Source organism: Adiantum capillus-veneris, chromosome 26 (genome assembly GCF_014529385.1).
Source record: "Adiantum capillus-veneris isolate H3 chromosome 26, ASM1452938v2, whole genome shotgun sequence".
Lineage (NCBI taxonomy): Eukaryota > Viridiplantae > Streptophyta > Polypodiopsida > Polypodiales > Pteridaceae > Adiantum > Adiantum capillus-veneris.
In genome coordinates this window covers 105251778-105267947 of record NC_140956.1, presented here as the reverse complement: position 1 = coordinate 105267947, position 16170 = coordinate 105251778, and the positions used below count along the sequence as shown (strand labels likewise).

Genomic DNA, 16170 nt, shown 5'->3' with positions numbered 1-16170 from the left:
GAGAGCTTACACAGTACGTAGAGAATCGTTTGAAGGGTTATCTCCCAAAACCTTATTATCCACAAAAGTATATGTGAGTATATACAAAGAGTTAGTGATAAGTGAGTTAGGCGGGCGGCCGGCCATATCCGATAAGAGGCCACTTGGGCTTAAATCCCAACATATATGTAGATTTGCTAGCTTGATTAGAGGAGGCCCCCTCCATGGCTTCTCTCTATGACGGTAGAGGGATCCCTTGAATTCAATGAATTCAATGACGCTTGTGTCTCAAAGCCATAGCTGAGTTATTGCGCCTTAAATTGATAAATTTTTTGGGCTTGAGTTGTATGTTATGACTATCCTCAGCACAAAGTAATGGCACTATGACCACTATAATGTAGCATTGGAGGCTAACCTTTGATGTCCAAATCTCCCACTAAACAAGCACTAAATGTACCAACCATATTGCTTCCTTGATAGGATCTAATTGTACAACATAAACTCTATATGAAGAGAACATGAAATCTTGACAACATGAGGATGAAGACATATCAAGATGTAGACCTCATGTTGTCTACATTCCCTGCATAATCTACATCCATGTATCCATCAATAGATGCATCACTATTCGGAAAGTGCAAGCACTTGCTTGCTGTACCTTTTAAGTATCCAATGATATACTTTATTGATCTCTAATGTTCCCTACCAAGATTTTTCACATAGAAAATCACCACCCTCACTACAAATATAACAACCGGCCTCGTTTCCACCATTGCATACATAAGACTACCAACCGCTGACGAATATGACATATTTTGCATCTCTTTCTTCTCGGCATCCAACTTAAGATAATCTTTGTTAACTTAGCTTCACATATGTTGGCAATGGTGTACTCAATTCCTTCCCCCTCAACAAATTAAAACAATGCAAAACCTTTTGACTGTATGCTTCCTGAGACAACATAAGAATATTTTTATTCATATCTAGTTTAATGCACATACCAAGAAAGTGACTAGTTTCTCCTAAATTCTTCATAAACAAAGTTTTGACTCAACATCTGCCTAGAATGGCAATCTTGATTTCCCACCAATAAGTATGTCATCAACATACAAAATAAGAATAAGCAATGAACCATCGTTGAATATTCTCACATTTAAGTATTGAATCTCTTGACTTCTCTTATGACCATGAAACTGTATGAATGTATCAAACTTTTAATACCATCACCCAGATCCTTGTCTCAAGCTGGAAAGGGCCTTCTTCAATTTACATACCAAGTGTTCCCTACCTTTAACTGCAAATGCACAATATAAAGGCATTGACTTTTATGAGACATTCTTGCATGTGGTTAAGATGTAAACCTTGCATATTTTTTGTAATTAATAGCTATTGAGAATTTGAATTTGTTCCAAATGGATGACAAGATGGATTTCCTTCACCAAGATTTCCATGTGTAGCAACTAGTCTAGCCTTGTACATAGGTATATCATCTCTATATATACTTTGTAGCTTGTAAACAAATTTGCAAAGTAAAGATGAATTCACTTAGGTGGGTGTGAGACTCTCATAGGACATCTTGTCTAATTAATAGTTCTTCTTGTTCATGAGCATTGCTAGTGGAAGGCACATCACTAGACTCTAAGTTTGTGCTCTTTCAGACGTAAAATCCTCAAACGTCACTCTTCTATACTCAATTTCCTTAAGGGATTGTCTATGTATTTTTTACTCTTTAAAGATCACATCAAATCTTTTATTAATATCATGAGGTTTTTGGTTCCATAGAGGATAACCCATATCACTATTAGCAACGTAACCAATAAAGATGTATTTATGTGACTTTGGATCAAGCTTTGACCTAAGCATTTTTATATACTTGTAACCAAAGACACTTAAATGATCACAATTTGGCCTTTTGTCAAAATACATTTCTTTCAAAATAGATTTCTTCAGAAACCTTGTTATCCAATGATGTGCTAGGAGACCTATTGAAAATATGCACTACTATCAAAACAACCTCTGTTCAAAATCTTTGTGTAAGGTTCGCCATAGAAAGCATAAACTATTTTTGTATAGTAAGTTTCATCCATTCTGCAACTCCATTTTGGGCTACTGTGTATTATGCAAAAAAACTATGCTTAATTCCTTTTTTCTCATAGAAAACCATTTTTCTTGAGAGATACTCCCCATCGTTATCAGTCCTCAAGCCTTTAAACTTTTTTCTCAATTGATTCTCAACTAATGTAAGGAACTTTCAGAAAGTAGAGAAAACCTCATCCTTACTTTTTCAAGGATAAAACCACACCTTCCTTATAGAGTCATCAATGAATGTAGCAAAGTAGCAATCCCCTCCTAGAGACTTAGTCGGTATAGGACCATATGTGTCACTATGAACAAGTTCAAGAGGCTCCAATTTCTTTTTAGTCATGGATAAAGGAACACTCTTAGTTTTCTTTCCATAGATACAATGTTCACAAATTAAAAAAGGCACTAAAATGCAAGACATGCAAGTAACCATAACAATTTTTAAAAAAATTTCCCTTTTGGCTCATATGGCTTAGCCAACAATGCAACAACTTAGTAGGTAGCAACATTGTTTTTTCATAGGAAACGTGCATGGAATATAGTGAACCATGCTTTTGACCCTAAAGAATAACCAAATTTCCCTTCTTGATAATTCAAAATCGATTCCCAAATATGATCATGTAACACAAGTCATCAAGTTGCACCATAGAAACCAAGCCATTCACTAAGTCAGAATCATATTTGACATTGTGTAGTATAAATTTTGTATGATTCAAGAGTACCAATTGAATGTCTCCAATGCCATTATGTCACGTACGTAAGCATTAGGACTTGTTTGGGGTCTTCTTGGGCCCTTTAAATTTCCCCAAGCCTAATGACTAATTAAGAAGTGGGGCAATGGGAGGAGGCCATGCGGACCAAAATGTTGGGTTTGTCAGATCCTAAAATGTAGGGGTCAAACTTTGGACCTAGACTGAAAAAGAGGTTTTCTACTTTGAAGATAGGTTGAAATTGGAAAATTCTTTAATAATATAAGATTTCCCCCCATTTTTTAATGTAAACTCTTCCTGCTGGCATGAATGGGCCACCCTCAAAAAGTGAGTTGAGCCCAAAAATGCCCTCCCATCATTACTCTCATTTAAAACAACTTTTCCCTCCCTCCATCCACTCTTCCTCTCTCTAGACATCAGATCTAGTCCTTTTCTCACTCTAGAACACCCAAACTCGGTTTTCACTCTCTCTCTCTCTCTCTCTCTCTCTCTCTCTCTCTCTCTCTCTCTCTCTCTCTACATGAAAGAGCACCTTTTTGGCTTCCTCTCCCTTAGATCTACCTTCTCCTTCCCTCCAAAGCTTAGAGTTGAGTTTTTGCACTATTTTGGGGTATGGAAACCTTGGAATAAGTCTATCATTTCCCTCCAAGAACTCCTCTTTATGCATCTCATCCTCTCATCAGATCTCATCCTTCTCTTTTTCTAGCCCAAGAAGCTCCATAAAGATCTTATTTGCTTCACAGGCTCAACAACTACATTCAGCATCCATAGCTTCACTTTAGAGAGAAGCAAGGAGCTCATATATTGCACGCTCTTGGTCTCAAGGAGTCTATCAACAACAAATATAATGAACCGTAGACCCCAATCACAAATAGAGTCCTTCTGCATCGCTAACGGCCAAGATGAACATTTGCGACAGGGATGTGGGTGACTATGCGACCAAGCATGAAGGGAGCCAACAAGGTAGCACACAAATAGGTTGGGTTACGATCTTACCATTGGAAGGGGTGCATCATTGAACTTATGCATTCAGTTGATGGAAGTAAGATGGTGAATGTGCAACATGTTTATGAGGTATCTCAACTACAAATCAACGAGGACGATCTCAATCGCTTCCCTGCAAATTGTAAGTCTTTAGGTGGTCACATTTTTCAGTGCTCTTATTATTGCTAATGCGTTGCCACTCTTTTTGGGAATGTTGTGGTGGTTTTGCAAACATCTTTCCATCAAATTTTGTGGAGTGGGAGCTTTTAGAGGCACTCTCAAGAACCTTTGAGGCACACCACTCTGAGCTTGAGAAGTTGTTCTACTCAAGATGCTTCGTTGCAGATCTTGTAGAACGTTCCATCTTCTTTTTTGATGTAGAGTATATTGTGCCCACCTCAAGAGATGGTTACAAACATTTGTGAATGATCCCTCCACCAACTCTGACAGATCCAGATTGGCCAGTATACCTAACAATGCTTCGGTGGCATTCACCACTCAAAGGATTGAAAATAACATCTTCAATGCAATGAAGTGCACATACGGGTCACATAGGGCGACCTCACATATTTCATGCCATTGCATTTGTTTGTTTTTTTGTTTAGGACAGGACACGTTCACCAAACTCCCACCATGTGGATTACAAAGGGAGGAGCAGCTCTAAGTGCCTTCCTTTCGCGTTCCTAGGATGTGAAGTTTGTCCAACACAATGGTGATACAATCAGGTGGATGGTAGTGATAGAGAAAGTGATTGTCTAGTACCACATTGCAAAGCAGCAGCTATCCATTGTATTCCCTTATAGGCAATGGAAACACACAAAAGGTAAATGGGAAGCATTGGATTCTGGCATTGCAAATGTGGAACAAGTTGACATACATGTGTGCAAGCAAGAAGATGTCTGGGACATGGCAGTGAACGATGATTGGAATATGGAAAACTTGAGGGAGTAGATTTGAGCTGAAAGGTGACTACACGTTTGTAATTCATGGAAACCCTAAAAGCAAGAGAAAGAAGAGATCGCTTCTTTGTAGGGACATCCCTTTTCCTAGATGCATCGATATTAAGTGCTCACCTACATTGTAAATCTTACATCGAGTAATGAATGCAGCAAAGTTTTGGCCATCTATATTCTACAAGAATTTATAAGTTGAATGTGTAAGTGCTTTTGTCAATTTTAAATTTTAGTGTGTCACTTTTGAAGTACAGGAGTTTTATGTGGTTTTGTTTTGGTTTTTAAAAAAAAATTAAAAGGGGGCCCTCATAAGTGACTTTTGGCCCATTTTGAGTTCATTTTGTAAGTTTTAAACTCTTTTGCTCTAAACCCTCTCTCCATCCTTGTTTCACTTCCTCAAGCACTCTCTCATCCCCCTCATCTCCTAGCCAATCATGGAAGTACTCGTCTCATAACTTCAGAAGCTTGACCTTGGACACATGATTGACAAGATGATCAGGACTTGCCGCACGAAATGACGCAGAGACGGGCTCTTTTAATATCTCATGCAACTGACTGGACGCTTGAGAGACGAGAGAGAGAGAGAGAGAGAGAGAGAGAGAGAGAGAGAGATGGTCAAGGCGAAGGTGCAGAGGATAATGAGCGCCCAGAGTCAGAGGAAGAAGAAGATGATGATGAGGAGGAGGAGGAGGAGGAGGAGGATGATGTAGATGGACTTGATGTTGATGATTATGAAGCTGCTGGTTTGCAGAAGCCAGGGGCAACAGGCGATTTTGGGTCCTTGTGGATCTGATTAAGCACAATTTCAAGGCAGAAAAAAACTTGCAAGCTTGCAAGAGTCATCAAAGAGCTCAACTACATGGAGGAGGATAAAGATAGGCTCCTGGATGTTGGAATGGAAGATATTGGTACTGCTTTTCTCAGGTGGGACATGGCCCTTGCCGTGATGATCATGGAAGGAGCAGAGAAAACCAAGGGAAAGGAGAAAGCATCGGCAAGTGTCAAGCCTAGTCCAAGCATCTTACCAAAAGAGGCCAAAAAGCCCGAGGAGGAGATGTTATCTGTTCAATAAGAGGCATCACTAGTACTTATTCGTCTTGGCCAAGAACCTCAAGATGAAGACATGGACGAGAGATGTCATGCAGGAGATCCCCGAGCTAGCAGTGCGTACCCTTCACCCAATTTTGGTGGATGGTGTTGAGTTCTTAATCTTGGATGACATCGCCCATACCCTCCTCTTTAGGGCCTTTGGAATGGAACAAAGCAAAACGAACGCATCAAGATGAAACCCTCTTTGTAATTTCCCGGGATTCGTGACACAAACAATCCCTCGTGCAATGATGACTTCTAGTTGAAGTTCTCATCAGGTGACCTCACTCATCCCTGAGCACCATGGCTCTATGGATTCCCTTGTCGCTTCCACCCTTCTATCTATCAATGATAACAAATTCAAGTGCCCCTGTAGGGTCACTCCCTGCACTGAAACATCGATTGATCGAGGGCGGGAGGGTAGGGGAAGCATCAATCGATCGGGGGTTGCGGCGCCCTCCACCGACCGGAGCCAAAGGCTGCTAAAAGGTGCCCCTAGGGCAAGGTGGGGGTCCAAGGGAGCCCATTGGGTGATACCAAGAGTGCAAGCCGGTCAGAAAGCTGCTCCGAGGGGCTTGTGTTCCACGGGGTGACTTTTGGAAAAGTCACCCCGTGGAACACAAGGTGGGGTTTCGAGGGAGCCCATTGGGTGATACCGCGAATGCAAGCCGGACAGAAAGCCGCTTCGAGGGGCTTGTTCCAAGTCAAATAGCCAAAAGTCCCCCCCAGAGTGACCTTCTGGCTGGCTTGCACCCTCAATATCACCCATTGGGCTCCCTCGGGGGCCCACCTTGCCCTATGGGAAAGTTTTAGTAGCCCAGTTCCAAGCGATTTAGATCAAGGCCTCCTAAAAGTGCCCCTAGGGGCAGGTAGGGGCTCGAGGGAGCCCATTGGGCGATACCCGAAGTGCAAGTTGGCCAAAATCCCGCTCCGAGGGGCTTGTGCTCCATGGGGTGCCTTTGGCATGTTTGACCGAGTCGCCCCATGGAGCACAAGCCCCCCAAAGCGGGCTTTTGGCCAACTTGCACCCCAGGTATCGCCCAGTTGTTTGGCAGCTTATTAATTCTTGCTTGGCGTTAGCATCATATTTTTATCCTTGGCCCTTTGACCTTGGATTTCATTTGGATGCATTATCTCGATCATCATGATTATTGCAAGACTACACTGCATGTATACGATGATAAAAATGTTATCTTCATTGCACCAACAACATGTAAATTTACTTAAAATATTAAATCAACACATAATCAAACCACAAGGCGTGCTTTTATCATTGATTTGTAACAAGTTACATCTTATGTGAGATTTTGAAGTCAACTATTGTTACAAGGGCTTTCCTAACTAGTGGGGATGGAGGCAATCATTGCCAAGTAGATGCATTGCTACTAACACCATATCTTTGGGTTTTATGGTAACCAAATTGGCATGCATCGTGGCCAATACCGAATCTTGAAAAACCAAAATATCTTCCACGCCTTGTTGTAGTGCTCCTAAGGGAGCTGATTGCACTCTGTTGATGCTGGAGTATTGAAACATAATTTCTTTTACGAGCCTTGTAAATGGTGCCTTGGGAATTATTTGCTCTGTGCTCTTTTGATATATTTGTATCTCACGGAGATCACAAGTGCCAAGCCACCATCTATGATTCTTTTGGATTGGTGGGGTTGATGGAGGCTGCTCTCTACATGTCCATGCAAGTGTATCATGGCGGTACTTTTTTCGTCGCTCTTCAAATGTTTGCCTTGTTTCATCTTCATGATTGGGGGGGGGGGGCTTTGCACTTAGGAAGTGTCTTCCCCTTTGCCCCACCATGGCCACTACCTTCTCCTATTTTCTTGCCTCTTGGAGCAGCATGTTTTTTGGCCTCTTCCCTTTCTTTCCTTGGTCTTCTAGCTTCTTCGATTTTCTTTACTCATTTTGCCTCTTATCTCTTCTTCTCTGTAGTAATAGAAGTCGCTCCCTTGCCCTTTTGTGTTACCTTTGCGCACACTCTGTCAAAGATTTTGTTGATTTTGCTTTGAGCGGGGAGTATCCTTGCATCACATGGGAGTTTCCTCTTGCTGTTGGTTGTATGCCTTCAGTTTTTAGAACATATGAATCTAGAAAGACTCTTACACCCATGCTTTCAAAGCTTTCTTAACATGAAAGATGATTTCTTGTTCACTCTTTAGTTATGAAGACTATCTATGCGAGTAAAGCATTTTCTCAAAATGTATTTTCCACTCTTTTCAAAGACTAAATGGAAATTAGTGAAAAGATATTCTCACATCAAAAGTTCGCCATCCTTGCAAAAGATAAACTAAACCCAATTAAAAATTTTGCACATGTGATTCAGCATGTACAAAGAAAAAAGGCACCTTTCTTTCAGAGTTGACAAGCTAAGAATCAGAATTCCATTATGTAGGCTTGATGATTATAGGTTAATGATAGATTCGACACCAAGTTGATGTTAATCAAGCTGAAGATCAGAACATCATCTTTTGACTTTGTCTGATTATAATATGCAAAGTAGCTTGTCTTTACTATCCCGAAAAACCGTCTAAGCAACTGTATGCCTCCTTGGCCTGCTATTCTTTCCAAGTCGTGTTCAGTTATTGGAAGAGGATAGGTACCTCTTATAGTTTCCAACGAATGCGAACAGGCAATTTATCGAATTTGCTTCGCTTTCCTAAATTTTCCACTCTTTGAATAAATGCCAAGTATAAATTTTTTTCTTATAAACAAAAGTTATCAAAACCATGCACCAAACTAACTTGTATGCGATATCAATGCCATTCAAATGCCCACCCATCTCAGCTGTACAAATTTATAATTAACTACAATCAGCTTGGCTTTTAAAGATAGAAGGCCAGCTACCCTGAGTCCATAGATTTTACAAAATCAGTCTCCTCCATTTCACTTATCTAAACCACTGCCTTCCGCAATTTGCCGGATCTTCATACAAAAATGTCTCTGCATGTTGTACTGCCATTACCTCCTTGCTGTATAAAAAATGGGAAGTCTAGGTTTTGGAGCCCCCTCTCTAGGCTTTGAGCCCACTCTGTATGTATAAAATTAGAAGAAAGGGAGCCTCCCCCTTAATGCCCGGTGAGTTTTACCTACAATCTTCAACTGCACAAGAATAAGCACCGTGTGATTAGTCAGAGCTCTAGCTTCCTTCTGTACGATCACCAATTAGACTAGCACAGGCTTGAATCAAGGACTTCTTCACACGCTTTCCCCTCATGTCACCTCGCATTGCAGCACTGTGCTTTCCCTTGTGACAATTTATCCCACATACAAAACATCTGCCTCGGAGATTGATAATGTGCCGTGTAGTAATCCTCTATACATCCAAACTGGCAAAACTTCCAACTATGTTGATAATGGACCTGATGCAAAGTGTTGTACTGGACAACCCACATGCCCATGCTAACATCTTCCATCTTGAACAGCTGCAACAATAGTATTAAGCTCCAATAAAATGAGTAAAGGTAGAAAGTAAGCCAAAAAAACGAAAAACACAAAGAATTTGAGTGATTCAGATCCTCAAATTAACTCACCCTCAGAGAGTTGTTCTTGTGCTCCGACACGATGAAGGATGCGATATCCCTAGTAATGATGTATCCAGGCCCATTTGCATATGGTGGATAATCCTCTTCCGGCCATTCCTGTCATATCCACATGTTCGAAGGACCGTCATATCTTTGTGCATGACCACCTCTTAAAGCTTAGATTAAAAAGAAAAGCACAACAGAAGTACTTATAATCTGGTTTTCATATATTTTCATTCTCGTGTTTAATTTGCAAGGCACAATCAAAACACAAAGCTTATATTCAGCTTCATAACAAAACAGGAGTAGTGAAACATTGAAAGAAAATCCGATAAGCAGCAAAACTCCATTTTGATACACCCCATTCCCTTTAGTAAAGAATTAAACAAAATAAATAGACAATCCAAAATCAAAACAATTACCTCAAAGGTCACAGCCCATTTGCCTGCCCGCAAAGGCCTATGATCCAGATTTATGTTGCCCATGTAAAGCCCTTTCTGATGATCTGACGCTAAAACCTCCTCAACAACTGTTTCCACTCGTACAAAATTATCATCATCGCACTTCATAATGTAATTGGCAGTTGTATTCCGGATCTAAACCAACCACCCTCATTTAATGTCCTGATTCAAGAAACAAAATCGCTCCCAAAGGACCTGCTCTAGAGCTTCAAACACCTTACCGCGTACTCGCATATGGCAACAGTCTTCAGCACTAACAGTTCATAACGATCTACAAATGGTACTAGGATTATATCTCCAAAAAAATCCGATTCCTTCTTCAGCTGCAGATCGACATCTAGGCTTGCATGCTGCAGAACATACATCTCTCTCTCTCTCTCTCTCTCTCTCTCTCTCTCTCTCTCTATATATATATATATATATATATATATATATATGTGTGTGTGTGTGTGTGTGTGTGTGTGTGTGTGTGTGTGTGTGTGTGTACATACATACATACATACATATATATATATATATATATATATATATATATATATATTAGACTCTTCCTCATCTGCTTTTACTATACAGTTTTGCATGATCGAAGGAAAAGATTTTATTGTCTCTGACACAGATAAAATCTTTATAGCTCTTTATGTAACTATGCCAGATCAAGTAAAACCTTGCCCTGAATTGCTTCAAAGCAGTTACCATACTGTCAAGTTGCATTTCCTTGAAAAGCAATTGAATGACTTGCATAAGTTAGTTATTGAGTCTACTCACAAACTTGCTCATATGCAAATTCAATTACAACAAATGCTTGACAATTCTCCCTCCTCTATACATACAGATTTAATAGTCCCCTCTTCCCTAGAGTTACCTTACTTCTCTTTTTATAAACCCTCATTGCATCGTCACTCTGCTCACTCTGGCAAAACTTTGTCCTTTAATGTCATGACTGTTGACCAAGAACAGGATAGTTCTTCCGATATTGAACCAGAGTGGGAAGACTCGAAAGCTGCGGAGCAGCTTTATTACCCGCCACGAAGTGGCTTATCAAATGAAGATGATAGAGATCTTTACACTCTAGCTTGTTGCCACAAAAATCGCAACAAACTAATTGATAACGCAGGTAAACCTCCATCTACAAAACCCAAAGGTGTAACCATAGAATCCATCGACTATCAATGGACCGATAACCAACCTGAGCCAATATGGGATATGACCAATGCAAAACACAGAGTTGGAATTAAAGATTATGGTCCAACATTTATCTATGGTGATTGGGATCAGTTTGATTCTTTCTATGATGAAAGAATTTACAATGGTTTTCAAGCAGAAATCATTCCTGACAATCTTCCAGCTCCTCCAATAGACTTTGACAGTCCTTTTTCTCAGGAAGAGTTAGAGATAGATGATTCGCAAGCTGACATCCCTCCCTCTAGTACCATTACACATGGAAAAAGATGAACCTATGGATGAAGCCTCTACAAGTGCAGCCCAAGCTTCTAAGCATCCCCAATTTGTGCAAGGTACAAAAAAGGTAGGTGACATTACCTTTCACAACATTGATAATTTAGAACAAGAGGACATCATTCTTGTTCTAGAATACATGCATAATTGGATCTATCAGCAAATGTTATTTGGGCGAATGCGACAACAAACTGCAATAGAAGCTGCAATTAATGGTTTTATAGGTATCCTCAAAAGATGGTGGGAAATGTTACCAAAATACGCACACTATAAAGATTGCAAGCGGAAAGAGTATATTAAGTGGAATTCGACATACAAAGTATGGACAAGGTGTGCAAGGGATCGCTATAGAAGTTGCAAAGTAAGGAATTACAACATAAGGTTATGCCTCTCCTGAGATATCATATATTCACAATGATGGAAAGCTAAAGCTTGGACTTGAGATATACAAGGCTTACTCTAAGATATGCCAAGCTCATATCGAGATATTCTAAGCTTTACTCGAGATAGTCTAAGACTTACTATGAAATAATTTACAATGGAGGGGAGTCTCCCTTTTATAGGAGATTGGATGGCTTCCTTTACAAGCTTCATGTAGTGCGCATTCTACAAAGTGGACATGTGGTCTTCCACTAAAGAAAAAGTGGACATGTGTCTTCCACTAGGGTGAACATGTGTATTCCACTAAAGTAGAATCTTCTCATGTGTTCCATTATGCTTACGCTTTTTTCCAGTCACTATGTGCTGGCACAGCGTAGCATTGTGGATGACATCAATGCTTGTGTCACTAGGAGAAATAATATTATTCCACCCGGCCTGTGACATGAGACGGCTTAGGATGTCAGCAAGGACGTTGCGGGTGCCTTTGATATGTTCGTACTTGTAGTCCCATTGGGCAAACCAAGAGGCCCATCGGATGAGACGTTTATCTTCACTAGCATTCTTTGAAGTAAGAAATCCAGGGAAATTGTTGAGATCCATTCGAAGAATGAAAACTAGTCCCAAAAGAAATAGCCTGAATTTCTTGATGCTTAATTTTGCAGCAAGAATCTCTCTTTGAGCAGAGAGATAATTTTGTTCGGCTTTTAGGAAGGATCCACTTAATAATCTGCAGACCATCATTTCTTTATTATTAATTGCTTCACAAAGGACTGCTCCCCATGCTTCAAGAGAGACATCGGTGTAGAGGATAAGTTGGCCTTCACCGAGTAGCTTTAGTGGGAGAAGTTACTGACAGATTTAGTTGATTAACTCAATGGTTTTGCTGTGTGAGACCTCCCATTGTTTGGAACTATTCTTCTGCAAAAGTATCCTTATTTTCTTTGTAAGCATGGCTAAGTAAGAGATATTCCAATTGATCCAGTTTAGGCATCCAAGGAATCGTTGAAGCTCAGTGATATTTTTAAGATGATTGGGAATATTAGCGATTTTAGCTAATACGTGCTCCTGTAGTTTGATACATCCATTGCAGATGGTAATGCCTAAAAAGTCGACCTCTTCTTGAGCAAAGCTGCACTTGGTGTAAGATAGAACGAGACCTGTTTTTCTTAGCAGCTCATAGAATTCCCTTAGATGCTCTATGTTTTGCCATGTTTTTCGAGTATACAAGGATGTCATCCAAATATACTGAACAAAATTTTTTGATAGGGCCGAATATCATTTCAACCCTGAGTTGGCACTCTGAAGGGGCATTTGCTAATCCCATGGACATAGATATCCATTCATACATTCCTTGAGGTACTACAAAAGCTGTTTTGTACCTATCTTTGGAATACACCTTAAATTGCCAGAATCCGCTTTTCATATCAAATTTTGAGAAGACTTTTCCGCCATTTATTCTTCTGATCAAGTCTTCTTGAAGAGAGATAGGAAATTTCTTTGGAACCAGAAATTTGTTCAGGGGTTTGTAATCAATTACTAACCTCTTTTTCCCTCGCTTCTGATCGCTGTCATTGTTGACGTAGAAGGCTCTGCAAGCCCAATTTGAGTTGGATGGTTGGATTATACCTTTCTATAGTTCTTCTATTTCTCGGCGGCAAAGCTCATTATCAGATATTGACATTCCTGGGTGGGAAGCTTTGGTTGGATTAACTTCAGGGATAGTAGGGAGAGTGATCATGTATTTTTCTTCATCCCAGAAGGCTAAGAGGTTGTCGGGGGTTCTCTGCATGATCTTTTCTTTTATTTCTTCTATTTGGGTTTTGTATTTTGCTTTTTCTTTTTGGAACCACTCTCTAAATTTGCTATCACAATAGTTGATGGCAACTAAACAACTATTGATAGCATAGTTGGCTCTCTACTTAATTAGAGGAGTATATCTTTTACCCAGATAAGAGAAATGAAAGATGGTTTCTGTGAGTGTGCTAGGGGTTAGTTTTGATATTTAGATCAAATCCAATTACTAGATCATAGCACATATTTGAGCTATGTAAGGATAGTCTAATAGGTAATCTAGCATTGCCTAGCTCTATCCATGCATAGACATATTCTCTGATTGTTGCCTTGGAGCCGTTACCATATTTTACCTGCCTGGCTTCTGGATATTGCTTGATCATTGTTAACGGGAATAAAGCTTTTTTTGCAAAGCTTCCTCCTGCACCTGTATCGATTAAAGCATCCAGAGCAATTGCTTGAAAACCTTTTGGTTTGATTAGCAATCCTACAATAGGGATGGCCACATTATTTTCATTGATGATTTGTGTTTCGTTGGCTTATTAATTTATGTCGACTACATTTTTTCTTCTGGCTGAGGCTTGGGTTGCTTGAACAGGGTTATCAACTCTTTCAGATTTTTAATATCTTCTTTAGATGGTTGATTACCTTTTGAAGTTGGTTCAACTGGCTGTTCTTTTGGAAGTAAGATATCCCATGGAATTGGAGCAGGTGGAGTTGGGGTATTTGGAAAGAATTGAGAAGTCTGAGAAGTCTCACCCCCCCGAGAAAGGAAAGTGGTTTCTCTCGCAGTGAGATTGGCTTCCCATCTATGGAGAGCTTGCTGTTTTTCAAACAGAAGCTCGCGTTGACGCAATTCCTGCTCTTTTTTACATAATTCTTCATAAGAGTGATCCTGTTTAGAACGGGATGTCGATGGAATATCCCGAAGGTAATCAGAAGCTTCTTCATCAAAATTAGAAGAATTAGAAGGTGTTCTTCCTGGTGGCAATGCTTGGAGAGGTCGAGCTTTGATTTTGCCGGAGACCAGATTGTTGATGAAGTTGTGATCAAAGAGAGGCTGACTTGCTTTGATTTGCTTTAGATTCATTTTGGTGGCTAAAGCTGGAATGACCATTCGTTCTAAAGCTGGTGCTTTAGGTTTGTCAGCGTCACGTAGAGCATTTTTGAGCTGCTTCTGATATAATTAGATGCTTCTTTAGAGGTATGTTGAGAAGAGGTCTTCTTACTTGGTTTTTCAGATTCAAAGGAAGAATCTGAATTGCTTGAAGCATAGTCATCTGATTGGAACTGTTGTTTTCCATTGGAAAACTTTTTCCATTGTTGAGGGTTGAAGGGAATAGGCATGAAGTCTTCTAGGCTCATGACATTCATTGCAATAGGACAATCTTGAAAGCTTGAGTCAGAGTCGAAACCGCTTTCTTCTGTTGAAGGCTCTTTGCTTTCAAGTTGAGCAATACTGAACTCAAAATCAAAGATATCAGAGGAGAATATCTCAGAGTAGCTATATCCATCTTCAAGAATAATATTCTTGAATGCTACCGACTTTTTCTTCTTTGGACATTCTGAAGCCCAATGACCTTGTTTTCCACAAATAAAACATTTATTGTCATTTTTAGAAGATGTGGACTTACGTTTCTTGAAAAACCTGTGCTTGGGTTTCTTTCTATAATTTTTCTCCTTCTTTGCCTTCTTTGAATGCTTGCAAGAACATTTTGTCTTTTTGTCTGTGCATCCAAAATCTCTGGAGTAGTAATTCTCTTTGCAGAATTTCTTTGAAGGTTTGGAATCCTTCAATTCCTTTTGTGTCTACTTTTGTATACAGAGTTCCTGTATGACCACCTGTAGAGCTTGGATTATATCTCCAAGAGTTGCTGTTTGGAGATTTAGATTTTAGTTATCCAGCTTCTCAATAAGGAGCTTTGTAATTGCTTTTGGTAGCTTGTGCACAAATTCTGCTTTGATTTCCCCAGAATGGTATTTTTTTGATTTGTATATTAGATTTCTGCAATAAATACAAAAATCCCATATAGAGGAGAAATTATAGATCTGAGCTTCATGAAAGGCTTGTAAGGCCAGCGTTGCTTGATCTTCTTGATGTCCAATGAATTCTTTGTAGATGCTCTCTATCAGTAGTAATAGAGGCGACGTATTACCAGCAGGTCGTAAGATAGAGTTTTTGATCTCTGGAGGTAACATTTCCCACCACCTTTTGAGGATACCTGTAAAACCATTAACTGTAGCTTCTACTGCAGTTTGTTGTCGCATTCGCCCAAATAACATTTGCTAATAGATCCAATTATGCATGTATTTTAGAACAAGAATGATGTCCTCTTGTTCTAAATTATCAATGTTGTAAAAGGTAATGTCACCTACCTTTTTTATACCTTGCACAAATTGGGGATGCTTAGAAGCTTGGGCTGCACTTGTAGAGGCCTTATCCATAGGTTCATCTTTTTCCATGTGTAATGGCACTAGAGGGATGTCAGCTTGCGAATCATCTATCTCTGACTCTTCCTGAGAAAAAGGACTGTCAAAGTCTATTGGAGGAGCTGGAAGATTGTCAGGAATGATTTCTGTTTGAAAACCATTGTAAATTCTTTCATCATAGAAAGAATCAAACTGATCCCAATCACCATAGATAAATGCTGGACCATAATCTTTAATTCCAACTCTGTGTTCTGCATTGGTCATATCCCATATTGGCTCAGGTTGGTTATCAGTCCATTGGTAGTAGATGGATTCTATGGTT

At 39.8% G+C, this 16170-nt stretch overlaps 1 protein-coding gene across 3 annotated transcripts in view; it reads right to left on the bottom strand.

The window, feature by feature from the left end:
- Nucleotides 1–8524: 8524 nt before the first annotated feature.
- Nucleotides 8525–16170, bottom strand: part of LOC147423941 (hydroxyproline O-galactosyltransferase GALT6-like) — a 74950-nt gene continuing 67304 nt past the window's right edge. For 2 of the 3 annotated variants that reach the window (XM_086502295.1, XM_086502293.1), the window contains 4 exons: nucleotides 10013–10141; nucleotides 9753–9926; nucleotides 9340–9447; nucleotides 8525–9231 (listed from right to left, as the gene is read on the bottom strand). In XM_086502295.1, coding sequence (XP_086358421.1) covers nucleotides 9025–9231; nucleotides 9340–9447; nucleotides 9753–9926; nucleotides 10013–10141 — 618 coding nt within the window. In that variant the 3' untranslated portion in view covers nucleotides 8525–9024. The remainder of the gene's footprint in view (nucleotides 9232–9339; nucleotides 9448–9752; nucleotides 9927–10012; nucleotides 10142–16170) is intronic. The other variant, XM_086502294.1, reaches the window with a different exon arrangement.